Genomic DNA, 26,296 nt, shown 5'->3' with positions numbered 1-26,296 from the left:
CTTTCACGCAGAAAATCCGTCGTTTATTGACGATACAAATATACGTAGAATACGTGGCATAAAAAAAATCAAAATTCACTTGTCAGAAATGACAACTTTAAATAACCACGATAAATAGACTTTTAAACTTGCAAACAACTCGTTCGCCCTACTTCTGGTAACGGGTGTCAGCGGAAGCTTGACGCTGCCATGTTTCAGAGAAGGAGGAGGGCGACATCAGGGAAAAGACGGAGCCACCCTGTCAATCACAATTAAGAAACCACGGCAGGAGTAAACTGGTAGGAAAAGCTCGGCCGGCGTAGGCACTTCATTCGGGGGCTTTTTGTTGTTATAGCTCTTGGTTACGGCGCCCCCCCCCCCCCTTTCTCCTCCTCCTCCACTCCAGTACCACCACCCCGAAAACTATGAACCGGCGCGGCGCGACGGGACCTTCGCGTCGCGTCCCGCCAACCGGGAATCACAGCACTTTTTCGAGCTTTAACTATTAAACAGAACTTATCGCGATTCATTATTGTTTTTGGGGTTTTTTTTTGGAGGACGTGTTTGTTTGGAAAAAAGCGTCATCGAGGAGGCTGGTTCAGCGTTTATTTCGACTCCCGACAGGCGACTTTCGAAGGACTAACTGGTAAACTATGCCCCATTTCGAGGACACACGTCAACAACAACACAAAATGACACTTTTCACATCAAATGCGCCCCATACACGTTTAATTTTTCTTTTAAAACAACTTGAGTGCTCGAATTGTTGTTTTTTTGTTCCCAGGCACAAGAGGACACTCCCAAAGGGATCCGGAGAGCTACATTCTCTTGCCGAACTCCCAGACGGGGAGTAAGCCAGCGAGCAGCAGCCATGAGCGGGGGGAAAGTGGTGTGTTCAGGGTGGCTTCGAAAGTCTCCGCCGGAAAAAAAGTTGCGACGTTACGTAAGTGCACCGTCCAAAAAATATAGAAATACAACCTCATTTGTTTTTGTTTTTTACGGTTAAACTCTTGTTACAATTTACGTGGCGCGTTTAAACGACGTGTCATGGCTTGATTTCCTCGTGTTTGATTTATCAGTGTTTGCATTGCAAAATGTTTTTGGATTACAGGTACTTGAAAGTAGCACGTTGTTGTTTACCTGCTGGTGTTTACCTTTGTCACCCCTCAAACAAGTTCATTGACCTGTTGTTTACATGTGTTCACTGAATGGGATACAACGAGAATACGGTTTAGTGGAAGGAAGTGGTTTGCTTGCCTGCTGGTTCTTGACTGCATTGGAAGAGTCAAAAGAAACTACGTCGTGATTGCAGCATGCATCTCAGATGCACGGTTGTGCGCGGTGCATTCTGTTCACGCTGTTTAGTTGCTGTATACTTGTAAGTTCCCGGCATTTCCTCGTATTGCACCACTTATGGCCGACACTGGTTTGTACTGTCTCACTCAAAGGCTGGAAGAATAATAAAAAGCCTCTGGATTCCTAAAATACTTCCACCTTTGAGCTCCGACAATCAGTGAGCAAAGTCAAAGCGTGTCTGATAGCAGCACATAATGGTTTTGAAAAAAAGAAAAGTTTTTATGAAATCAAATTAGCCTTAGGTCAAATTTTGAAGGCGGCAAGAGTACAGCACCTGTATGAAAGGTGCAGGCCGGTTTTGTCTGAAAGAATAAATTAGTAAATAATAATTTATGACTGGTGTTAGTAAACGTTAGCCTCCCTTTGAGCCAAGCAAAGACGACAAGCTGGCAGGCAGGCTGCGTCGCCGCTGAAACACGTTTTTGACGTCTGATCTGGCACTTTGGCAGCATTAGATGCTTTAACTTTGTTCCCTTTTTCTTTCTCTGCAATATAATTTTAGTAACATCCTGCAACCTCACTCGCTTTTCGTTCCATTTTTTTTTCGACCATCACAGTCCGTTGACAACCTCGTGCCACAGCTGTGTTTTACCTCACAGTATGTCATAATAACACACCATAAATTACTTGATGGTATGGTTAGAATAGAGAACAATCTAACTAATCTCTTTACCGAGACCTATGCCTAACATATGTTACAGTTTGTTGTTTTGGGTAACAGTTGTCCACCGCAAAATGGTGACGTAGCAAGTGGCGCTGCAAGGTAAGCAAAAAAGCTCTAGATTAAGAAGGGGATTCATTAAATCAGCTTAGCAAGTGGAACATAGAACAAACAAGCACTTTTTGTTGCCCCCCCCCCCCCCCCCCCCCCGATCGCCCTTTCGAAGTGCTTCATGAGACAAACAAGCTGGCAAAGCAGGATGCAGCTAAACGACGTTAGCCTCTCTCTTAGCGTAGCCAAAGATGACAAGCTGGCAGGCAGGCCGCGTCGCCACCGCAACACATCCATTTGACGTCTGTGAAATGGATTGTGCCGGTCATTAATAATTGAATGTCCATTACAAACAAATATCTATGAATTATTCATAGCGGTGCCGCTACAATTGTTATCCTTAGCCACTCACTTTTGGGACTAGCGCCCGTGGTGATGTACATCGGGGTATCAGTTACATGGCTCTGCGTTTTCAACATTATGACAAGCAGAACACGTAATAGTGGATCAGGGTTTTATTTGCCAGTGCTTTCTACACAGAACTCGTTGAAAGTGGGATAAAAGCTGTAAGACTTTCCACACCGAGACACAACATGGTGTAATTGTATAATTGAGCCATATTTGCGTTGGAGATTGGAGAACGAGCCTTTCTTTTTATAGAGAGCCTAGCAAAGGCGGGATACTTATGTCACAATTTCATGCTGTGACACAACAAACCGCAACTGGATACTTAGATTTGTGATCAACCTTAGAGGTGCTTTCCCAATTCATTTACTGTTGCTACCTCAAAATCTGGCACGACTTTCTACCCCCTGCTCGAGACAATTGCCATGGCAGGTTACAAAAAGTGACTCGAGTGTTAATCCCCGTCCTGATATCACTCTGTCACTCCCCTCCCGACAAGAGAAATTGGCGTCAGCGCCAACTGGTGTGACATATAAAGACTTGTCGACAATTGCCACAGTAAGGCAGGAGGGGTTAGTGTTGAATTAGGTGCTACTCGTTGGGCAGCAACAATTGCTTCTGTAGAAATGACTTCTCAAAATACATGAGACAGTTGCCATGACAGGGCGGTAGAAGTGACAACTGTTAAACCCTGTCCCGGCATCACAGAATGACCACGGCTCGGAGACAGTAGACGTCAATATCGAGAGAAAAAAAAAAAACAGACTGCAGAGCATAAAGTTGATGTTAACAGAAATAATATCCTTAAGGTCCTTGGTTACAGAACTGATATAATCTCCTAAAACGGAAATTGTGTGGTGTCATGATATAAAATACTTCTGGACAGTGGGGCTTTCAATAACGACGCGACAACCGAGTGTCGGGTTGTGTGGTGTGTCAGGTGTTCAATATCACACCCCGGCAAGGTCTGGAGAAACCAGTTACGCGCCACTGATACTACCTCCAAAGACAGACATTTGCCAAGTTGACTTTGACCTCTTGCCATCCTCGCAAGTTCTGTTTGTGAAGAACAGTGGTGCAAGAAAATCACGGCTTAAGAGAAATATGATCATGAGATGCTGGTCGATTATCAAGGCTGCCAAGCCTGATGAGTATCTGTACAGCTTACAATTACAGCATTTTTCAAAGCAAAATATGATAGGCTAAAGAAAGGTTTTTTTTTCAGCAAGTTGGCCAGAACATTTTAGAAAAAAAAATGAATAAATAAATATCCTGCCTGATTGGCCGGTTTGGGGAAATAAAATAGTCTCAGTGAAGTCAAGTCAAATATATCATCACGTGCATTCCCCAATTGCTTGTAAAAGCAGGGGAAACTCCTTCAGCTCGATACATGTGCCGCGCCACAATAGCTATGAATATCCTAACGGGGAGGATGGAGAGAAAGGGATGAGAAAAAATACAACACGACCTTCTAAAGCAACACCATGAGCCGGCCTCCGCAGAGAGCAGCTCTCTGTTCTCTTCTCCTGCTTTTTTTTCCTTTTTTTTTCTTTTCTCATACCCCGTTCCCAGCGCCTCTTGGCAGGCGGCGGCGGCAAGGAATGTGAGCCTGTTCTGTGCTCCCATCCTGCTCGGTCAAGACTGTAGCCTCTTTTACTCGCAGATCATGCACAATTGCTGCATCATAGTTTTTTTTTTATACCAAACCGCAAAAAGCAGGATTTGTCGTAACACTTTGACCGAAACAATGAGATTCTTAGATGACATCGGCACAAGCGTATGGTTTGATTTATGATTACATGGCCGGAGAATTGAGTCTTGTTTAAATCCCTGTCATGGCATCATGGAATAATACCCTAACAAGGTCTGTCTTGATGGGAAGTGAGTGGTAGCTGATAAATTGAACACCCTAGCCTTGGCGTCATGGATTAATATCCTTGTATACCTTCTCTCATTGCTCTGATTATACTTCAGATGGCAGAAATGTATCTGGTTGACCTCAGCGAAAGTACTTGTCAAACAGGGACAATTGTCTCTGCCGTTAAACTTCAGATCCCTGTGCCCGCTTTCACAGAATAATACTCTTAACAACTATTTTATGGCTCTGGCTAGACCTCCAAATACAGAAAACTCTCCAGTAAAAGCTTGTCGACAATTGACCCAAAAAAAGACAATCTACTGTAACATGAAGAAGTGCCAGGGGTTATGCAACACCCTTACATACCTCTATTACTAGCGGCAGAAAATTGATGAACTAATGGAATCACAATCATCCCAGAATACCCTTACGGAATTTTGACACTGTCGCCGAAAGTTGGCAACTGTCAGATTCCCGTCAGTTTTATGGTATTTATTAAGCCTTGTCAACATTTGCTGTGATGGGATGGCAGAAATCAGAGCATCAATTGTCAAACTTTGGAATACCCTTGAATGTCTCTGATATGGCTCTGATACTCTGTCGGGACTATCCTTGGACCAAAATGACTTGTAAGGATCTGCCTGCCCTGCCATACGATGCAACGCGTGATTGTTGTTTCTGCAGCGCAAGGGATAGCGGAGCCGCTCCCTGGCGCCCCGGCGAGGCTTGGCCGCCCCTTCCTGTGTGAGACGCTGATGGCTACCAGATGGCGGGTCAAGGGGATAGGAGGAGGGGTCTTAGACTCGTTGTGCTGCTTTGTCCATTTTGGGTGGGCGTGCGAAAATGAATTTCCCCAGATCGAGGACAATTAGCAGAAGAGTCAGGCAGAATAGCAAACACAAGGGATGAGTGTTTCCTGAATGCAGGACAATCAGTGATCATTTTATCAGTGGATTGAGTCTTGTACTCAGTCACCAGACCTCCACTAAATTTAAGGGGTCGTAAAATGTCATTATGGATGAGGTCCATAACTGATTTCATCAACAGAATGACTGGATCAACTCATCTACAAAGATCCCAAACTCTCTGGCCGGATCATCAAATGAAAAGATTTGTAACACAGTAAAAATTTTTACAGTGTCACTTTGCCAAATTCATCCCAAACTGCCGACCATAACTCAACAACATCATTCTTCTCAGATTTTTGTTGTCCTTTTTCTGTGTGGCCTGAAACTCTTTTGTCTAATCTTTGTAGTGGTTGCCAACTTTTAGCAGAGGAGGAGACTGCCTCACAATGCTTGCTCGGTCAGCCTCCTCCACAGAGAAATATGAGAGTTTCACTAGGCAGGTGTTTTCACTTTGTCACACAGAAGACTCGGAGAGAGAAAAAAAAAAAAAGCAGACGCACAGGTACAATAAATGCAAAAGAAGAAGCAATCCAGGCAACTTCTTTTGTGGAATCCCAATGCTAGTTTTGAGCCCGTCCTATTAAGGCTAAATTTTCGATATTAGAAAACCCAATCCATGAAGATAGCATAGAAAAGCTCCACACGGGAAAGCAGCAGGAGCCCAGATTCAAACCTCAGAAGCGTGAGGCAGACGTGCACCGCACTCCCCCGCCGTGCCTCCCGGTATAGTAACCACTCGCATTTAAAAGCGTTCAGCTGTCGTTACACAAACACTTGCGCACAAATACAGCTGGCCCTCGAGCTATGTGGCACCGTGAGATCTGACCCTCGCCGCTGTGTCTGCAGCCCCTAATATAGCCCACTGCCGTCAGGCTCGCTCGCGCAACCCACTTACACCCGTTGTGTGCCGGCCAACATGTGTGCGTGTTTGTCGAGCCAGAGCAACGTCGAAGATTGAAGGATGGTCGGCGCGGAGATCCCACGTGAAATATCGCCACCGACTTGTGTAATTTCCCACTTTGCCGTAAGTCAGACGCCCAGGAATGGTCGTGTGGGCTAATTGCGTCTTCGTTTGTTGTTGTTATAGCAAATTCGGTCATGTCGTTCAAGTGGCGCAATTTTCGACTCTCGACTGACATGGCTCTGATATGGCTGAATATTTAAAAAAAAAAAATTGAATTAGGCCTCTATGAAATGCAAATAAAAATTGTGCGCATACCCATCCCTTATTACAATTTATCATAACTTTCAGATATCTTCGGGTAGAAAAGAACAGAACTTCCAAAATGCAGCATCGTAAACTAAAACTATTTAATCATCATCGGCCTTTGCGGAACTTGGCAGGTAAAATCTGTCACATGTAACCGTGACGCGAGTAGATAATCCCGTTTTAGTTTTAGGGATCCCCCTTCAGGTTGGAAATACAGCTCTGACTTCAACTAGTGGTCCTGTTATGACTACCGTCCCTCTTATTGCATTAGTATTACTATGGTGCTCCACGATATCTTTGGCCTGGCCTCCAGCCCGTGGACGCGGTTCAACCCGCACGCATGTGTACTGTACACACACATATAAACACACACACACACACACACACACACACACACACACACACACACACACACACACACACACACACACAACCGCTGGGAAAAGACTCAGCAACGCAGTCAAGACTCCGCCTCCCACGCAGTATTCATTTGCAACCTGATTAGAAGCTGAGGCGCTGGTCGACCCGCTTTGCTTCGTCCAGAAGACTTTGTTGGCTCGAAATCTTCCCTGGAACTTGGTTTTGGATGACTGGTGTCTCTTTAGAAACCTTCACGGTCTTTTGGCGCAGTTGGATAAACAGCAAGTTGATCAGGTCCATCATCTAAGCACTGAACTGAAGGTTGGTCAGCTGTGTTACTTGTGTCGTGAACACGTCGTTTTAAACGCTTTTGTCGATGGACAAGATTCTTATTGATCCACTGACCTCATGCTACACTAAAGCTACGTGAACATTGCAGGTTTAAGATGTAGCTGTGCTGGAAACAGGTGAGGTAGATACCTAGCATTGTTGTTTGATTTCATTAGCTTGTGCTAGTGAACATGAAGATGAGTTTACAATTCTTGATCGGTTTGATTGTCGAAAGTAGACTTGTGCTTATCAATCGATCCTTTGTGTTTGCTAAATCGCTGGTCCTGGCTTGTTCTCATTTTACGCCATCTCCACCTGTTGGTTCAGCTCACGCCCCCTTGACCTTTCCTTCTCAAATGATGTGGGACAACCTTTAAGCCGGTACAAGATGGCTGACGCTCACCGTGTTGGCTTGTTTTCACCGCTGGATATGAGCTACTGACATTTTGTCAACAACAGCCATGTATTTTGGACTGAGCGGTTTGTATACATACAGCAGGCTGGATCTAGACCTTGGACTTGTCAGTTTGGAGATGGATGGAAGGATGTGGAGGTAGATAGCAGTACGTGGTTACATGCTTTATTCATCCCATGGGAGAAATTAGATTTGACGTTGTTAGTATTGACTAAAAATCCAATGGCGAGCGGGACTTTGGCTTCTGAATTTGTTTCGAACAATTTACTATAGCCGTGCATACGCGTTTGACCCAAGACTCCATTTTTGGCCCAAGACTTGATTTCGTCAGTGGTTACAGCCAAAGCAGGATCGTGCCGGGCCAAAGGAATGTGTGGAATCCCAACCGCACAGCTTTGACATACGCATGTGACTCGACTGGCGATTTGACTTAGCCAGGCAGGGAGTAGACAAGACCGTGCATACTGCCAAAAACAAAGTTTCAAGGTTGCCACTTATCTGGTATGGTGGGAGTGGGGGGATTCTGACAGGAAGACGCAACAACAAACGAGAGATAGGGCGGGAATGATCAACATGTCCCGTGGTTCGACGGGACTACCACATAGGCACGCACAACCTCCTACCAATTGAATAGGGCTCACTGTGCGAGTGATGCTAATAAAGCTCATCCAGTCTGGGAATGACTTTCAGCAGTGATTCCCATTGCTTAAACAATGGAGTGAAAGTAATATGACTTTGGCACTTCATGTCAATGAACACAATGTTTCTGTAGCAAGTTGTAAATGTTTAGCCATGTGATGAGGATTTCTGCAAAAGAATGCGTGTCTGTGTGTGTCGAGTAGGAAAAGCGTGGACACACGTGAATCTGCACGTTTTGACCCTTCATGTCGTTTTCTGCCATGCAGAGTAAAAGCTATCGATCGGTTGGCCTGATTGTAAGCCCTCGGCTGCCATGAGCCAGCTCAAGTAGCTTTTATTTATTTCATGTTCGGGGACACATTGTGAGACCAATAATTGTCTCGTTCAAGAACATCTTCCAGAACACTTCCACCTCCATCTTTGAAGCCGCCGCGTCGGCCCAACTCCGACACGTCAGCTAGGAAAGCTACGTCTTTGTCGTTTTGCCTCGTGACATTGTTGCCTACTACTATTAGCATACAAGGAATTCCTCGCATTCTCCCCGCACGTTCCCTTTCAACTGAAAGTGAAGCGGTATTGTCAGAGACGTCACAACAGAAAGCGTCGGCGACGGAGAAGGTGTTGCCCAGTTTCAGGGGACTTGTCTGCAGGTGTGTCGTGGAAAGTTTAGCAGAGAAACAAGCCCGGGCACGCTCCCGGGCCTCGCCTCCTGAAAGTTCACCCAGTGACGTCTCGTCCTTATAGGTGAACAGACGTCAGGCTCAGAGGAACCAGGCAGCGCTCTATCTCCAGCTCCATTTGTGGGAGTGGACGGGCATCCTAGAGAGAGAGAAAGAGTAGCTAATTAGATCAGCTCCGGGGAAACCTCTCACTGACTGCTAAATGTGATTTGTATTCCTTTTCATTGGACTGATTGGATTAGACTTTTGGATCTGAGATCAGTTAAGGCTGCCACACAGAGGATGGACTGACCAGGTCAATAAAGGCAACAATGCACAGAATAGAAAATGGATGGCTGTCCTTGCAGCCACAAATCAGTCCATCCATCCATCCATCCATCCATCCATCCATCCATCCATCCATCCATCCATCCATCCATCCATCCATCCAAGTCCATCCATTCTATTCCACTTTTCTGAAGTTGGGTCGCCTTGGTAGGGAAATTCAGACTTCCATCTCCCTAAGATACTCCATCCAACACTTCCAGGAGAATCCCAAGCTGTTCCTTGGCCAGACGGGAGACACGGTTTCTCCTTCCAGTTGGATGTGCCAGGAACACCTCACTAGGGACTCGTGTTGGCCGCTGGTATCCGGAATGTTGTTCTTTGGATCTCAAATTGAGAGAGAAACCGGGAGATACTTGTAACGATCGGAATTAAACCTCCGACAGAAGATCAGCATGGATTAAACAAGGACCTCTAAATGAGGTCTTCTACAGGCAATGTGAAAGGTCCTGGAAAATTTCCAGGTCAACTCCATCCTCCATTCCGTTCGTGTCTGCAGCACCTTGCGTGCTTGTCATTGTAAACCATTTGAATCTTCTCCACCAACTCCGATGGAAAGTAGGTGGGTGCAGTATTTGGCACGTGGGTGTCGTGTAGTGGAGTAGCGCCTTGATATTTTTGGTCACCTATCTGGTGGGGGTGCGCAGAGGGCCGGCCGGCGTAGGTTTTGTGTTGCACGCGTTGCACGGGTTAGGGTGGGCGCTTGTTGCCAGGGGAGGCGGTGTGTGTTATTTTCAGTCCATTGTGTCTACTTCCTGTGGGTCAGGGGTTATTGGAGCAGGGTGTTGCAGACTGGACAGGAGTAAGAAGAGGAGGGGAGGGACGTCAGTGCGCTCGGCAGGAAGCGCGGGCACACTCGACAAAAAAAAAAAGAAGAAAAAAAAGAAAAGGGGGCTGGTCGGCGGCTCGCTGGGTTTGCGCTGCCCTTCTTCACTCGGATTATGCTGCAAATCCAGGCAACGTTTTTGTGAGATAACCAGTAAGTGATTTTGTGTATTGTCTTGTGTAGCGACTCGTTTGGACTAGTTCATCTGCCAAGTTGTGAGGTTATTCTTTAACCCCAGCTCGGAGTGCTTGAATCAATTGACAGACAGAAGAAATGTTTTGACCCGTTTTAAAATTAGCACCGTTCCGGGTTCTATCTCAAATTGATCTAATTCAATCATCCGTTTCCCAGTCATGCAACCCGGCCATCGACTTTTACGCCTTGTTTATCTCGGTAGCGCGTGGCCGGTCTCATGCGGGGGACCTAAGATCCCGGACACGTGAGTGCCGTTGAACTTCCTGACACCGGAGGCAAAACTTGTCTGGCCTCAATAAAACCGGTTGGCAACTACGGTCCAAATATTGATGCGCCTTTTAGTGTGGTATTCAAAATGATTATATAAACCAATACCTTCCCAGAAACTTTAACCTCTTCAAAATTGCCCTCAGCGTTTATCCAACGTAGCATTTTACACAGAAGCCAGCAAAGCAGGAGATTGCCTCAAAGGAAACGGCATCCCGCAACCACACCATGAGTCATTTACAACCAACCGGCTCTGATACCAGGTGACTTGACGCGTGGACTTCATTCACGCTGTTCAGAGCGACCGAACTCCAAAGTCAGACCTTTGCTGAGTCCATTTTGATGGCGTTTATTCCAGAATGGCAAATTCGATGCAGGTGGCGGTACAGAACTTTAGCTCCAAAACCGAAAAACTGCAGGGTTGATTTTTAGACCCCGATTCAGTGCAAGTTCCTTTTGCACAGAACTTTTTTGCTGAAATGCAAAACGTATACATTCCCGAATGTATTTATGTGTATTATCAGCTTTGAGGGTCACTTGTTAGCCATAGCATTTTAGCTAAGCGTTCCAAAGATAGCACCCGACTGTCCCTCGCTAACACAACCACGGTGACAAAAGGAGGCAAAACAGGAAACTTTTTTTCAAGTCTGGAGTGTGTTGGAGTGAGAAACAGATGAGCAGGAAGATAAAAAAAAAAATGCTAACAACGTGGAAACTTCCACAAAGGGATGTTATTTTGTCTTGTGTGTGTTTTTCCTTTCCTCTTTGGCTCTTTCACAACCTATGTGCATGTTTCTGGAATTGCTGCAGGGCTGTTGGGAGTGTGTGTGTATGATGTGTGTGTGTGCGTGGGGGGGGGGGGGGCGAACACCGTTAGCGCTTAAGGGCCGCTTTCGATGCGACGACGTCGGCCCGCGTTAATGTTTAAACCGGAGTTAATACTTTACCCTCACGTCGAAGTTTTCTTGAACGCCTGGAGGATTTTCGGGCAAGTCACCGGAGGACCGCGCACCGAACCAAACTGTCACACTTCTCCGTTTCCGTTCTCTCTCAGTCTTCTCGTCACTTTCTGTCTCCTGCGATCAATCTACTGAATGATGATGACATGATAGTGAGGTACCTCGCCCCGCCCCCCCTTGAGATCTTTGTGGAGCGGCCCCGATTGACAATTCAAACCAACTTGCATGCTTTGTTACTTTGGGAGCTGGATTTTTTTCTTCTTGACAATTGTGGTAAGCAAGATTCACATTGAAAGATTCACCAGGATGCGAGATTGACACTTTTTAACGGGAAATACTGAAATGACATTTTCCACCATGTTCCAATATTTGGAGCTCCACTTGTATATTAGGAACAATCATTATAAAAAAAAACTTGAGAATATTTTGAGCATTTTTAATACGGGCAATTTGCTTTTTATGGACATTGGATTGATTTGAGCTCCGTAGTCTTGAATACTGATTTTGTCAAATTCTGATTCAGTATTGCTGCGACTAGACCACTTTTCAATTTCGTGATGCAACTTAGTCTATGCTCACTCAATAGTCAAGTCATAATTACAGGAATTACAGTCATACCAAAAAAAAAAAAACCTCTTTGGTCATTTGTTTGGCTTGTCTTGAAACAGTTTGCACTTATTTTCTGGTCAGGTGGGTCGAGTGAGAATTTCACAGCTGCACATGAAAGGCAGGGCGGGAGTTTTGCGGCTGACTTGAGGGCTCATGTGCAAGATAACATTTGTTTTGATCGCGGCGGCTTACCGATCCATACATTGTTGATGCAGAGAAACCCTACCCCGGTTGTCGTCTCACCGTCGTAATCCGAGCCGGCGTTCACATAACCCGGGCCTTTTTTTTATGGCACGTAAACAAACACACACGTGCGACGTCTTTGCGTTACACGCCGGGTAGATGCCAATTTATTTCTGGCAAAAAAGCAGGAATGCACGAATGTGACCTCGGCAGAAATATGCCAGGCCGCATAGCGCCAGTGCTGTTTTTGGGTCGGGGCCAACTTGCCTTCGCTGCTGCCTTAAATTGCTCTGCCAGCGAGTGCAAAAAAAAACATGTCGTTTTTCATCAAATTCGACTATCTTTCACATTTTTAAACCATGTTGTCCCTTTTATTAAATGTACAGGCAAAGTCAAAAAAAAGAATTCTTCCAGTATTCTTCCATTGCTTATTCTTTTTATATTTTGTAAAAATAGATGTCTTCTCACTTTGTGTCTTGTGGAACAAGCGAGATTCTCGCCCCTGTGCTTCGCTGACCAATGCGTGTGGGAAGATGGGACGCGAGGACGTGCGATTAATTTTTATTTTTTGCTCACTTCAACAAAGATTCACTGGTTTTCTCTCCGATAGTCGAGGGATTAAGGGATATTCGACACGTTACGAAGATTTGACGAAAGCTCATTATCTAATCAAATGTCCTTCTGGCGTACATTTATTAGGTTGTGGGGGATGTGCTGATGACATCCAACAGGAAGTTGGGTCATCAACTGAGTTCTCCTTCTCGCCGCTCTGCTCTGCTTGATAAGATTTGAAGGTGTAAACAAATACTGCACCACTACTTTGTTTGTTGAACACACACCCAAACCAAGACACAATATATTCCGAGTGATATTTTTACAGTTTGAACTATTAATTGAGGCAGTGTTAAATATTTGTAGGTGGCCTGTCAATTATTTTTGCGCTATCCGCAGCAGTGGTCCGTCGAGGTTGGACCTGCATTTCCACGAATATAATTTATTTGAGCAGATCAAAACGTTCATGTCATTTGAGTGATTGAAAAGTTGAAATATTAACGACTCCGGCACACATCCTTTGTGAAAATCCCATCTGGCCTCCAGCAAACGGAGGACGGGGTGGGGGCGGGGCGTTATGACGCGGGGCCCAATGGCCGTTGCACTTTTGCCCACCAGTTAACTGCCCCTTGCGGCGCTAGCTAGATGTAAAAATAGCCAATGCGCGCAAGAATCCCAGTCATGTCGCGCAAACAAAGACAGATTTATACAAGTGGCGGCACCGAGTACAGACGAGCTTTTGTCGCCGAGAGGCCGCGAGCGCCAAATGTGACGCTCTACCCCCCCTCCTCTCCTTTGCAGAGCGCTCTTTGTTCCCGCGCAGACCTAGTGACCTGATAGTCAGGCACCGTGCGTACTTGTTTACTGCAGTCAAACTGGATTGCTGTGTCATGGAAATGCTCCGCGGCTGCCATTTAACGCAAATACAGCGTAACATTCTGCTCCATGACGCCGGTCAAAGCACGTCCAGCCTATTTTGGTATTTGGTGAACCTACTGTCATCATGATTGGATCTTTGCGTGGCTCTTTCTGGAATGCAAGACTTGGCTAGAAGTAGGAAGTATAACACAGAGATAAGTCATGACATATTGTCTGTCTGCTTGTGTTGCTGCACCAATATATGTGATCAAGTATTCAATCAAGAGCATTTATTTAGCATTGCACAAAAAAAAAGAAATATATTCTCACGGGAACAACTCGTCCACATTTTCCTCCACCAAACACAGCATGGAAACCATTACTGACAAACTGTGGGGATGCTCTCTTTAATTTCCTGCATGCATGAGATACAGATCAAAGCTAGAAATAAAATGCCAAAATCTGGCCTGGTGGTTTTGCCGGCTGATTTTAACAAGACCAACTCTGATGATTTTTGACGCCTTTTTACTCATTCGCCTCATATATTTTTTTTCATCCTAACAAAAATGAGGATGAGTCAATGCAGGTCATTTGCCCACAATCCAGATGGTCTGGTTACTCAGTTTTTTGCTTAGTGCTAAGTTGCTAACCGTGCATCATTTATCGCAAAGCTTAGCAAATGCTTATTTGTATTTTTTTTTTTTTTTCCCCAGGCTACATTCCTTACCGTTTAAAAACCCAGCGTTCTTACCATTATCGCTCTGACAGATGAGCTTCAAATTTAAGAGGTCGTCATGAGCGATGTCATTAGCATTTAGTGCACATCCAAGCCTTTTATCAATACCGTTAAATGGAAGATATTGGCACAAGTGCTCAGGTGTGATGATGAGATGTCCACATCTTTAGTTTGATGGACTTTCACTAGCGTCAAATTGTCAGGATGTTCGCTTGTGAACCACACCACCACAAAATGCCTCGTTGAATCATGACCCCCCCCCTCCATCATTAATAATGTGACTCAACTCAGTTGGCATCTCCCCCTGACCCTTCCTAACCTCAGACCTTCAATACCTCCTCTGTTTGCACCCCCCCCCCCTCGGGCTGTAGGAACTGGGTGGGACCAGTGGATGTTGTCTTCCTGTTTCTCATCCTATCAAGAGAGGAGACTGTGGAAAAGGGAGAAGAAAAGTTTAAGGACAGCTGCGATGCCAGGAAAGGGGGTGGTGGGTGGGTTGGTTGTGGTGGGTGGGTTGGTTGGGGGGGGGGGGGGGGGGGGGGCGTATGCCAGTCCCCATCCAACTTGGTTCCATGCTGTCCCATTCCCAACTCTGAGACAAGGCCAGCTCCCGAGAACTGAAGTTGCCACTGCGTTTAGGAGGATTGATCTTGAGCTTCAGCGCCAATTACGGAATACACGGAACAAAAAGGCAGGATTGATGCTGGTTTCACACTGGTTAAGGATTCCCCACTTGAGGTATGTCGGGGCACTTGTCGTAGCAGCACGGTGTCATTGTTTGTATTTAGTGGTCAGTCAAAACTGGTAACATCAAGTATAGCTTGGTCCCGCGCTTTCGCCCCCTATAGGCGAGGGAAGGGCATAAACAAGCTAACTCAATGCACATTGCATAATTAAGTATAACCTGGTATAAAATACAATCTTTAATCAAAACAGTTACAAAGAAAAGTTTGAAAAGCAAAGCAATAAAAAGTCGTCGACTAAAATGACGCAAGGTCTGTTTCTGTGCGACAACAGGACTTGTCGTCTTCTGGAAATAAACAGATGGCCCTTCATTGTCATTTTGCAGTCCCACATTGTGCTTTGTTGTGTGTTCGACCGTGTCACGCTATTTACCGCCAGTGGTGGGAAAACCCATCTGATGACTTCAGTTTCACAACACTTGCAAGACAGCGAGCAGGCATTATGATGGACATCTAATTTGTAGTTAAAAGGGGTTTGAGTCCGCATGGGGAAAAAAAGAAAAAAAAAACGGTGTAAAAGCCCACAGATGGACGAGCGTTTTGAGCTCATCACCAGCTTGCTCGCATCCAGATCTGTCTGTCATCTTGAAGCAGACTCAGCCTTGGCAATTAGAATTTTTGATTTATACTCTTCATCATTTGATTGACAAGCGATAAAGAGTTGAGTAGCACTATGGCTAACTGAAGGACTTGATGTTTTGGAAACATCCAGTGTGTACTGTATAACTGGAGGACTTCCTCCTGTGGGCTCTTTTTTTTTTCTTAAGTGTGGATTTCGGGTTTATCAACAATTTGCATAGCAGCCCTAAAACCTGTCGTGTCACTTTTACTGGAATTTCTTACTCCCCAGCATTAAGCTTGTTGTTTTGATCTGACATCTCCATTGCCCGGGCCGCCTCGCTGTAACCTTAGCTCAATGTCCCCTTTGCATCCCCAAGCGGGTAACTTGACCTAAAATGGCCGCGTCATATGCCGGAGGGCAAAGCGAGAGACGCTCTTCTTTCTCCCCGCAAGATAACAATAACACAAATGTTCCTGTGTGAGGTTTTGTTTGTTTATACTATCCTAAAGCAAACGGGAAATGTTGTTAGTGACCACATTAAGCAATACTAATAACTGTGATATGAAAGGGGGGGGAATTTGATGCATTCAAAGTTTTGGTGCTTCCTCAGTCTTTGGCTTTGGCCGCCAGTAAAGTTGTGAGGGTGTTCGGGAAGCTTGTGGCCGAGTCTTGGCCTGCTCACAAAGAGAGACCCAAGAAGAGCGAGAGCGCGCATTGTCCTCAAGGCCCAGCACTTGTCGTTCCCAAACGCGACAATCAACAAAGCTTGTTATTAAAATTCCTCACACACGGCTAAGTATGCTCCGTTATCTGGTGGATCTCGATGTTTTCTTCCGTAACGCTTCGGCTGACTTTGGCATGTTTGTGTTTTTTTTGTTTGTTTTGTCATTGAATTGTAACAAAACAACCTGCCCTTGCCACCATTATTTACTGGCAGAATTGCATCTTACAGATGAACAGCTTCTTTGACGCTGAGATTCTGCAAAACGGCAGAATTTAAAACCCGCCATTAACAGCCCGTGTCTTATTCACAGAACCCCGCAAAAACAGGATATCTCTTTTCAGCCACATCCAAATTCTATGAGGGTGTGCACACTTCTGCAAGTGTACGATCTTCATTTTGACTCCCCCTCTCCAAAAATGTTTTTTATGTGATTTGTACAAGTCGTCAGCCGCATTATTGGATGAAGTATTTCAAACCTGGTTACATGAGGGAGTGCACACTTTTGCAACTACACTATCTTAATTTTGACTTCCCCTCTTAATTTTTTTAAATTTTTACATGTTGGGGCCAGATTATTGGTTTTTCGAACCTGCTCACCTATTTTTTATTTATTTTTTTGCAGGCATGGAAGAAGCGGTGGTTTATGCTTCGCAGTGGCCGTTTGACAGGCGACCCAGATGTGCTGGAGTACTACAAGAATGACCACGCCAAGAAGCCCATACGCGTCATTGACCTGAACTTGTGCGAGCAGGTACGTTCTCTCTCCAAATGCATTTTTTTTTTTTTTTTTATCCCCAATTTTTTTCACCGCGCCGCTCGTTTGTAAATCTCGGACGAAACCGATCCGGTGTCCCGCTTTAGGTGGATGCCGGGCTGACGTTCAACAAGAAGGACTTGGAGCACAGCTTCATCTTTGACATCAAGACCATCGACCGGGTCTTCTACCTGGTGGCTGACACGGAGAAGGAGATGAACACGTGGGTTCGCTGCATCTGCGACATCTGCGGCTTCAACCCCACCGATGACGGTACGACAGATCGCACAGAATGGGACACCCCAAAAAAAAAAAAAAAAACGAAATGAGAACAAACGCAAGGGACAGGTTTATACACAAGAAAACAATTCCGGTGATATCATCGATTTAAATCGTTCTATTTTGTCGACGTCATCTTTTTTTGACAATGTCGCTGGTTAAAAATGTCCGCTTTAAGAAAATCAGCTGCTCGCGACAAAGATTCTCGCACATGTTGTCTCCACGCAGCATAATCTCGCCGACCGATACGAGACGGCGGGATAGAAGTAACGACGGGAGGCGTGTGACACGAGCGAAATATTTAATTTCCTCACACACATCAAGAGCACTGTTTGACCAATAAAGGTTTCCAGAACTTAATTTCCTGTTCCCCGTCGCTCCCAAATATCGATGATTTGAAATGGTCACAACCAATGAACTGAGAGAGATATGCTGAAATGGCCGCCGCCTTCACCCATCTCTTTAAGAGGCTGCCAAAGCTGGCCAGCAGTCGTCCATCGGCGGCCCGGTCTTGGACACGCCTCCGCACACGGCGCTCGGCAACGCGATGGGCCCGGCGGCGGCGGCCGCGCTGACCGCCGTGCCGCCTCCCTACCAGCCGGTCAGCGTGCGGCATCTGGACTCTCAATCCAGCACGGAGGAGCCCCAAGATTACTTGTGGCTGGTCAACTGTGAGAGCAAAAAGCCCGACGCCAACAGGTAAGCGTGATGTTCTTCCCCGCACTGCTTCTCGCCCCTGCCCACCTTTCTTCATCCCAAATGCCCCCCCACCGCATAGCTCGGTGCCGCTTCGCTCGTCTCTGGACGGAGACCGGGAGTATTTGCTCCTGGAGGAGTGCGAGAGCAGGACTCTTCCTCCTCAGGCTAGTCTGTGAGTGGCCGGCCATTCAGCTTGAAAGTGCCTGCCGTGTGGCGTGTTTGACCCGGACAAAACTAAAACATCTTCACAAAAACCTCCGGAAGGTGGTTGTCTTCCATTTTGAAGCATGTTTTGGAATTAACCAACAGCATTTCAGTGTGGAAAAATGGAGCTTGAATTCAAAATTCATACATTTTTATGAGGACTCCACAAACTCAAGGGTCCACGTCCTGTCCTATCTCGTCCTCTCAGAGTCCACGCTGAGTGCTCCAAGTCCACCTCCTCCGAGACCGACCTGAACGACAACCTCCCGTCGCACCGGACGCCCACGTCGTCCACCTCGTCGGCCAAGCACGGCTCGCAGAACGGCTTCTTCGCCGGACACCCAGGCCCCGCCTCCGCTTCGTCTCTGTACGACTCGCCCCCGTCGCGGGGCGCCTCCCTCCGGAGTGACAACGGCCTCTACCACCTCCCGCGCAGCTACTCCCAGGTAGGGTTGATATCTTGACATACAAGTGCCCCATTTGATGTGTGTGGGTCCCTACCAGGACACCGTGCTTCTCCCCAAATCGGCCTCGTCCCCCACGGCCCACCCGGACCTCGCCGGCGACGGGTCCGAGCTGTACGTCTTCAACACGCCTTCGCGGAAGGCATCGGTGGAGTCGCAGATCCGCAACCTGTCCATCAGCTACGACATCCCGCCCACGCCGGGGGCCAACTCCACCTACCAAGTCCCCCGCACCTTGTCTTCGTCGGAGGGCGGCGGGGACGTCTTGCCCCCTCCCAGACCACCCAAACCCACTTCCGGACCGCCGCCGCCCCCCGCCGAGCGCTCTCCAACAGACACTTATTACGTGCCGCGCTCAGCCTCGGAAACCGACGGCAACTACTGTGTGCCAACAAGTGGCGGGAATAAAGCGTTACGCAGCAACACGATCGCAACTGTTGACTGTTCGCGCCTACGCAAAGGTTTGCATCGTTATTTTCTTATTCGCGAGGGTGTGTTCAATTTTGTTAAATTCATGTCGTTTTATTTATTTATTGATTTATTTTTTTTAGATTTCGGTTCCCAGGACTGCTACGACATTCCCAGATCATTCCCGTCAGACAAGAGCTGCTCATTCGACTTCAACGAAAGTTTCAACAGCTACTTAGTGAGTTGTTCAGCTGCTCTGACTTGCGTGGTGTTAAGCAGGTTAAGCGCTCCCCCAAAAATATTTACAATTTACATAAACAAGCGAAGCTTGAAAATCTTTGTCTCGTAGAAAAACAAAGGCATGGTACCCGTGGGCAGCCAGTCCTCCGAGGAGGTTGACCAGAACTACGTCCCCATGAGCGCCAATTCCCCGTCCCACCATCATTCGGGCAGCTTTTCGGAGCCCGTTCACGAGACCAACTACGTGCCCATGACGCCCAGCACCATGGAGTTCTCCTCGCTGGGCAAGCAAGTGCCGCCGCCCGCCCACATGGGCTTCCGCTCCAGTCCCAAGACGCCGCCGCGGAGGCCCATGCCCAGCGACTGCCAGCCGCCGCCTGTGGACCGAAACCTTAAACCGGATCGCAAAGGTAGGCTTGTGACTTATAAACCGGCCCCGTCTTGTCGCTGTGGTGGTACCGCCAAGGAAATATAAATCAAATTTTTATTCCCAAAAAATGTTTAGAAGGTAAGTGGAGATTTATCGGTCACTTTGGAGAGCTAACAATATTTCTAGACAAACAATAAAAGGTAAATTCACCACTATATGACCCCTAAGCAGAAACTTGAAGGTACCACCACTGTCTGTTGTTTGCCGGGGCGCTTTGCGGAATGCCGACTTTGCAGTACGTGTGGCTGACGAGCCGTCAGTGTTAGTCGCCTTGACCAATTTGTGTGCCTGCCTGACTGTAGCAAATGCACTAACTTGCCCATTTTGGATTATTTGGGACCTCCGTGACATCCTCTTAAAACCAAAACACACTGAGCTCCTTATCAAAGGACTCTTGAACCCGAGGCCCCGCAGACTGTTGATGGGGTTGTGCGGGATGCATTCGGTCGGAGTGGTCACCTTCCGTCCCCTTTGTTTTGCGCGCGTGAATGGAGCGCTTTGATGAGCGAGGGGGAATTACCATCTGGGCCAAATGCTGAGTAACGGGAAGGGGGGGGGGGGGGGGGGTCAGAGAGGACATGGAAACCAAAGTCAAATATGGAAACCACAGCGAGGAAACAGGACTTGGCTAGCCTTAAAGAGTGTGACGCTACATGTATTGAGATTTTTGTGCCAAGCGGGAAAAAAAAAAAAGGGCATCTTAGCCTGTCTGAAGAATTTTCTTTTGATAGAAGTTATTTATCCAAAACATTACAAGTTGTCAATCTTGCATTCGCACCATGTGCGTGTCAGTTTTTATTTTTTTATTTTCTTCTTGTCGCAACACGCCTCCGAGGACTCTCCGTGCTTCTGCACAGCTCGTCATGCATGCACAGCTGTGATGTCAGTCTTTGTGTGGGAAGCGGTGTGGTGCATGTTTTTCACGAGGGAGGGGGGGGGGGGGCTATGTGTTGTCATGGCGATCATAATCGGACGGCGGGGGGGCGAGCTGGGCGCCGAGCGGCTTTGCATGGCGGGGGAGTTGGCATATGATGTGATATAAAATGATTACGTCTTCTTTCGCCAATCAGGTCAGAGTCCGAAAGTAATAAGATCAAAGGGGGTCGGTTTAGAGCGAACCGACTCCCAAACTGTAGGCGAGTTCCCGCGGGGACGACGCAAGGGTAGGTACCCCCCTCACCGAACCCCAAAAAGTCCTCTTGACTTCTTGTCTTCCTCTTGACACTTTCTGCATGTCATCCTGGTGTTTGGGTTCTACTATTGTGTAAGATAATGATGAAATATTAGTGAGTCCCATGCTGTCATGACCCATAAGGCACAAAATATATTTATTTAAAACCATGAACCAGCCACTAACGTTGCCTTAGTTTCTTTTTCTATGACAAGAAAGTTGTCCATCATGACCCGGTTGTGCGTCATTTCAGGTAAACCCGCTCCACTGGAGATCAAACCACTGCCCGAATGGGAGGAGCCCTGTACGCCGGTCCGTTCGCCTGTTACTCGCTCTTTTGCTCGGGAGTAAGTGTGCAACAAGCTTTTCTTTTTTTTTTTTCTTTTGTTCTTCTTAGTGGTGACTAGAACCAAGGGTGTGTTCACATAATTCAACCAGTTAAGACTCTTAAAAAATTATCATCAATTAATTGCTGAACAAATAAACTTCTTCAATTTGAAGAGATGACGCCTTAAAAAAAAACAACAACCGGCATTTTGTCTCCACTAGGTGGCTCCACTGGGACGACTGTTTTTACTTGATAGCCCCCATTTGACTCATGTTGTAGCATTCACTAATGACGTATTATTATTTTATTTCTGGGACACTTTCCTCGTCTATTTTGGTTGTGAGTGAGGGGAAAGGACGCTTAGTGTGAACACATCCTTTTCCACAGTCCGCTCAAGTAGCCACTAACCTTCCATGCGTTCATGTAGTCCGGGGGATCCCCCCCCCCCCCCCCCACGCTTATGTAACACTCGAGCGGCGAGCTCTATTTCCGTGTTGAATGTCGCCGGGGCTCTTGCGGGGCCCCTGTTTTTGTTTCTCAGTGGTGTGTTTGTGTGTAAACATTGTGAATGCCCTCCCCCTCCCCCCCAGTCCCTCTAGGTTCCCCATGCCCGCCCGGCCCCCGTCGGTGCATAGCACCGCTTCCAGCACTGACTCCGAGGACAGTGATGAGAATTATGTAGCCATGCTCTCTAATATGAAGAACCAGTCAGACGAACCAGTATGTAACACACAACCATGCATCGTTACTCTCAGTTGAAAAGTTGAAAAACATCATCTTGTCATACAGTGGTGCCCCCCCCCCCACCCCCAAAATTAATACACATTTGACATTTAGCATATACATAACGTTGATCCACCAATAAGAATTTCCGTTTCATTGGACTTTGGTAAATTTTTTTAAATACATTCAAATTAAAAGATGATTGCGTAATAGGCATTCCTTATCGCACAGAGGTCGTCCGTCTCCCACTTTTCGAGTCCCTGCTCATCTCCCAAAGCCAAAATGACCAGCCGCTCCAGACGGACTCCTCCCCCCCCCCTCCTACCTGCTGTTTTTCTACTTTACTTTTCATTCTCTATTTCTGTTCCTCTGCTTTTCAGGTTTTCAGTTCTCGGAAGAAATCTGCTTTATTTTTATTTATTTTTTTTGAAGGGGCCGTGAAGTTGTTTTCATCCCTGTTTGAACCCTTTTATTGGCCTTTTCCAGCCACTCACCACCTTCCTTGCTGCGCAGTAACCCCTCGAGTTCTTCATTTCTTTGCCTTCATTTGTTTTACCTGCTCTTCTCCTCTTTCCTCCCTTTCCTCCTGCTTTTTTTTTTTTCCTTTCCTTTTGCGTAGAGAGGAGTCCTTCTACTGCACGGTCCCCATCACCCCCATAAAGAGGGAGGTGGAGGAACTTGACACCATAGAGGAGGTGAGCAGGGTTGCAAGGCTGGAACTTGCCACGGCCACAATTTGGGTGTTTGTTGGATCTTTTTTTTTTTTTTTTTTTAATTGTGATCTGCGGTTTTAGCTGCACGTCCGTCGGTTAGTCGGAGTAGTCACCATCTTAGTTCTAATCACTCCACCCTACATGTTAGTTTTCAAATTAATACAAGGGCAAGGTCCGATTATGTCACGTGCTGTCACAATGGCGCAAATGTCATTGTAATTGTTCGACTCCAAACGATTGAATTAAAAGAAAAAAATCAAAATGATCCTTATATTACAAATCAAATTCCACACATTTTCTATTTTTTGTTACAATGGAACAACCAAATCTGTTTCATTTTGTAATTTAGAGCAATTGTCTGCTCACATTTCTCAAATAAAACAATTTGTTGTTGTTATTGTGACAGCACCAGAGTGCGTTTTCCATCACTGTAGTTGCCTTTTTCCCTTTCTTCTGTCAATCAGACAATCTTTTTTTTTAAATTGTGGCTATAGAGCACAAAGCTGGGCCCACCGATGACAGTCGACGGTGGGAGTAGCCCCATGGTGAAGCCCAAAGGAGACAAGCAGGTGGAATACTTGGATTTGGACCTGGACTCCGGCAAGTCCACTCCACCTCGGAAGGTAGGCGGTGTGTAAATATATATATATACATTTTTTTTTTTGACCTACCATTGTTCACACATTTGTGAACTCTTTCCTATTTTAGATGAAGAGCAACGGCTCCGGCATGGCGGCGTCAGACGAGCGCGTGGACTACGTGGTCGTGGACCAGCAACGTACGCAAGCCCTCAAAAGCACCCGCGAGGCCTGGAACGACGGCCGCCAATCCACCGAGACGGACACGGCAACCAAAGGAGCCAAGTGACCTTTTTTTTTTTTTTCGTGTGGTTATCACAACCGAACTCCTCGCCCTTCGCGGCATTTCCGTAACCACTCCGCCATCTTCTGGTTTTTGCACTGCCGGCGGGATTTTGCGGAAGTCGGGGGAGAGAGCGGACCGGCCACGATCGTTCGTCAACTTTTACTAGCAGGGTTTTTTTTGTCACCACTAGTTGAAAGATGCTCGTCGTAAACAGCGGCGGGAAAATGATCGGCGTCAAAAAAGACGGAACTTGTCAACCGGTGCTTCGGTTTGAGTTTCGCCAAGCGGTCGGAGTCCGTCGACGTGTACAAAAAGTGTTATGTATATACATCGGAAGACGTGTTCTTTTGATTTGTTCAGAATATTTAGCATGTTTGACTCGGAAGGTGCGCAGATTCTGCAGGGTAGAATCCTGCCGGTATGGTGACGACGCACCGTCTGTCGTCCATCATGGCGATGAGCGGACGCATTCACTGTGAGCTTTTACAACATCGCCGACACTTTTTTTTTTTCTTCGATAAGTTATGCGAAAGGTATCAAAAAAGTTCCGAGCGTCGAAATCAGGTACGCGTACTAATGACCTGTAAAAGTCATCACTAATTTATTTGAGTGTCGTATTCTCTGTACGTAGAATGTTTCCACGGTCCATTCGCCTCATTTCTGATCCCTCTTTGGTTTATTTCAGACTGGTTACTATCGTCAGGGACACAAAATGGCCTTACTAACCTGTGAAATATCCCGAAAGTGTGCCGTCTAAGCTGTACATATTTTTTTTTTGCCATTGATGAAATTTAACATGTAACTTTTTTTAGAAAAAAAAAAAACGTGCCTACTAAAAAAACAAAAAAAAAAAAACGCCTTCATTGGATTTTTGTTCTCCCCCCTGCAGTATCTTTGTGATTATGGGATGCCAAGTGGATGACATCTTTTTTTAATCTTGCAAGAAAAATGTACAAATTTCCAAGTGGACTAAATAAAATTCAAAGTCAAGTGTGTCTGCTGTTTTTGTTGATAAATGTTCTTCTCACACTGTTTGGACGGCTACTACAAACCATCATATTTATTATTAATATCGTGTTATTCTCTACATGTCTTACCAGAAATGGCCACTAGATAGCGCTGTAGTTTGAGGTACCGAACATCGCCTTTGTTGCTGCTCTTGGAATGCTGCTCCTCCAGGCTGAAATGTAAATACGACTCCCAACTCTTACCTATACGATTACTTTGACTTTCTTAATGGTTCAGCTAGATCACATCTGCATTTTGCTGTGTCATGTCTGCAGGCTCCACCGTGCTCATTATAATTTAATGCTAGACTGCACCCAATAATAAAAATGCAGTCTATTGCCATTTGCGTCGATGCGTTGACCTTAAAAAAATGCAAAAGAGCTGTGAAAATTAGACTTACAAAAGATGAATAAATAATTATGCCAAAATACGGAATTAGAAATCATTTCCAAATGCCAGATCCACCTGTGACCGGCAGGCGGCGATAATGTCCACCATCTTGTCTAAATGGAAGTTTTTTTTCCAACGATGTACCTAATCACAGCGCTTCTTCCGTTGACAATTAAGTCCCATGAAAACAGCATGTAAATATAAATAAAGACAGAAAACGGATGAAAAAGCAGCCATATGCTTAGCTGTCACGCTCTCATATAACAAAGTGACGCCAAATGTTTAGCAATTCCATTTGAGTGATCCACAGGGGAACCGCGGGACATCATAGTCCAATCTGCTCGATGTAGCTAAAGTGACGGAGACATCTGCGTTAATCACGTTTGCTTTGTGGGGACCTTGCCAAGAAAAGAAAAAAAAATGACGGCTCCAGGAAGGATACGAAGTAAAGAAATGCGAGATTAGAAAGTGTGCACTGTCTTCCCACCTTTTTTTTTTTTTAATTACTCTAAGACAGAATGAGCATGAAGTCGTGCCATTATCTCAGAGTTATTATTTAGTTTTCGTTAACACTAATCATCTTGCAAATCCAACAATTGGTACTTTGGGATGATTGTGAATGATTACTCGATTTTTCATATACCAGGCGTTTGTTGTCGATTAATCGATCAATTTTGACACCTCTACTGATATCACCGGCAGATTGATGATTAGTTTTAAAATGATCCGAATAAACAAACTCCTCCTACTGCTTGATGAAAAGCGTTAGAGCCGATAACCAGTCAGCAGCATTGGCTTGTCTTGTTTTAATGCATTTGCACGACGCCTTAATGGAGACCACGACGTCAGCGCCGAGAACAAAGGTCCCTCCAGAGGCCCATTTGCCCTGCATGGCCTAATTGGGCTGCGTTGCGCCGTAGCCAATTGATGCGTCCTCTGCCGAGGACACTTGGAACCAGACCAGAACTAATACTAATTAATGCTCAGCTAACGACCCGTCATAAAGAATGGTTCTGGTTTCTCTTTTTATGAGCTGCTCGGTGGAGAGCAACTATTTTCGTCATCGAATCATCTTTCACGCTGTACTACAATTCAGGTCATTGCTAGATTAATTATATATTTAAGAGATTAATTATATATATATATATATATATATATATATATATATATATATATATATTTTATAATCTTTTTATTATTATATTACTTTTTTTTTTTTTACGTGTTCCAT

General features: G+C 45.9%; 1 protein-coding gene across 5 annotated transcripts; it reads left to right on the top strand.

Annotated features, from left to right (window-relative positions):
• Positions 1-147: 147 nt before the first annotated feature.
• gab1 (GRB2-associated binding protein 1) lies at positions 148-24,657 on the top strand. Of its 5 annotated transcripts, none has more exons than XM_085912018.1 (15): positions 148-278; positions 537-625; positions 764-922; positions 17,013-17,141; positions 17,252-17,417; positions 17,891-18,122; positions 18,535-18,772; positions 18,831-19,251; positions 19,342-19,436; positions 19,548-19,848; positions 20,939-21,031; positions 21,293-21,386; positions 21,958-22,087; positions 23,298-23,426; positions 23,512-24,657. In XM_085912018.1, the coding sequence occupies exons 3-15, from the start codon at positions 851-853 to the stop codon at positions 23,668-23,670; spliced, it is 2,259 nt and encodes a 752-aa protein (XP_085768144.1). In that variant the 5' UTR covers positions 148-278; positions 537-625; positions 764-850; the 3' UTR covers positions 23,671-24,657. The 5 variants fall into 5 exon arrangements, with proteins under 5 accessions (XP_085768144.1, XP_085768145.1, XP_085768149.1 ...); XM_085912023.1 differs by lacking the exon at positions 148-278 and adding an exon at positions 18,202-18,294 and having other exon boundaries at positions 291-625; XM_085912019.1 differs by lacking the exon at positions 537-625 and having other exon boundaries at positions 151-278.
• The last annotated feature ends 1,639 nt before the right edge of the window (positions 24,658-26,296 follow it).

This window comes from Syngnathus leptorhynchus, chromosome 5 (assembly GCF_054491065.1).
Source record: "Syngnathus leptorhynchus isolate UIUO chromosome 5, UIUO_Slep, whole genome shotgun sequence".
NCBI classification, from domain to species: domain Eukaryota; kingdom Metazoa; phylum Chordata; class Actinopteri; order Syngnathiformes; family Syngnathidae; genus Syngnathus; species Syngnathus leptorhynchus.
This window is presented reverse-complemented; position numbering and strand designations above follow the sequence as displayed.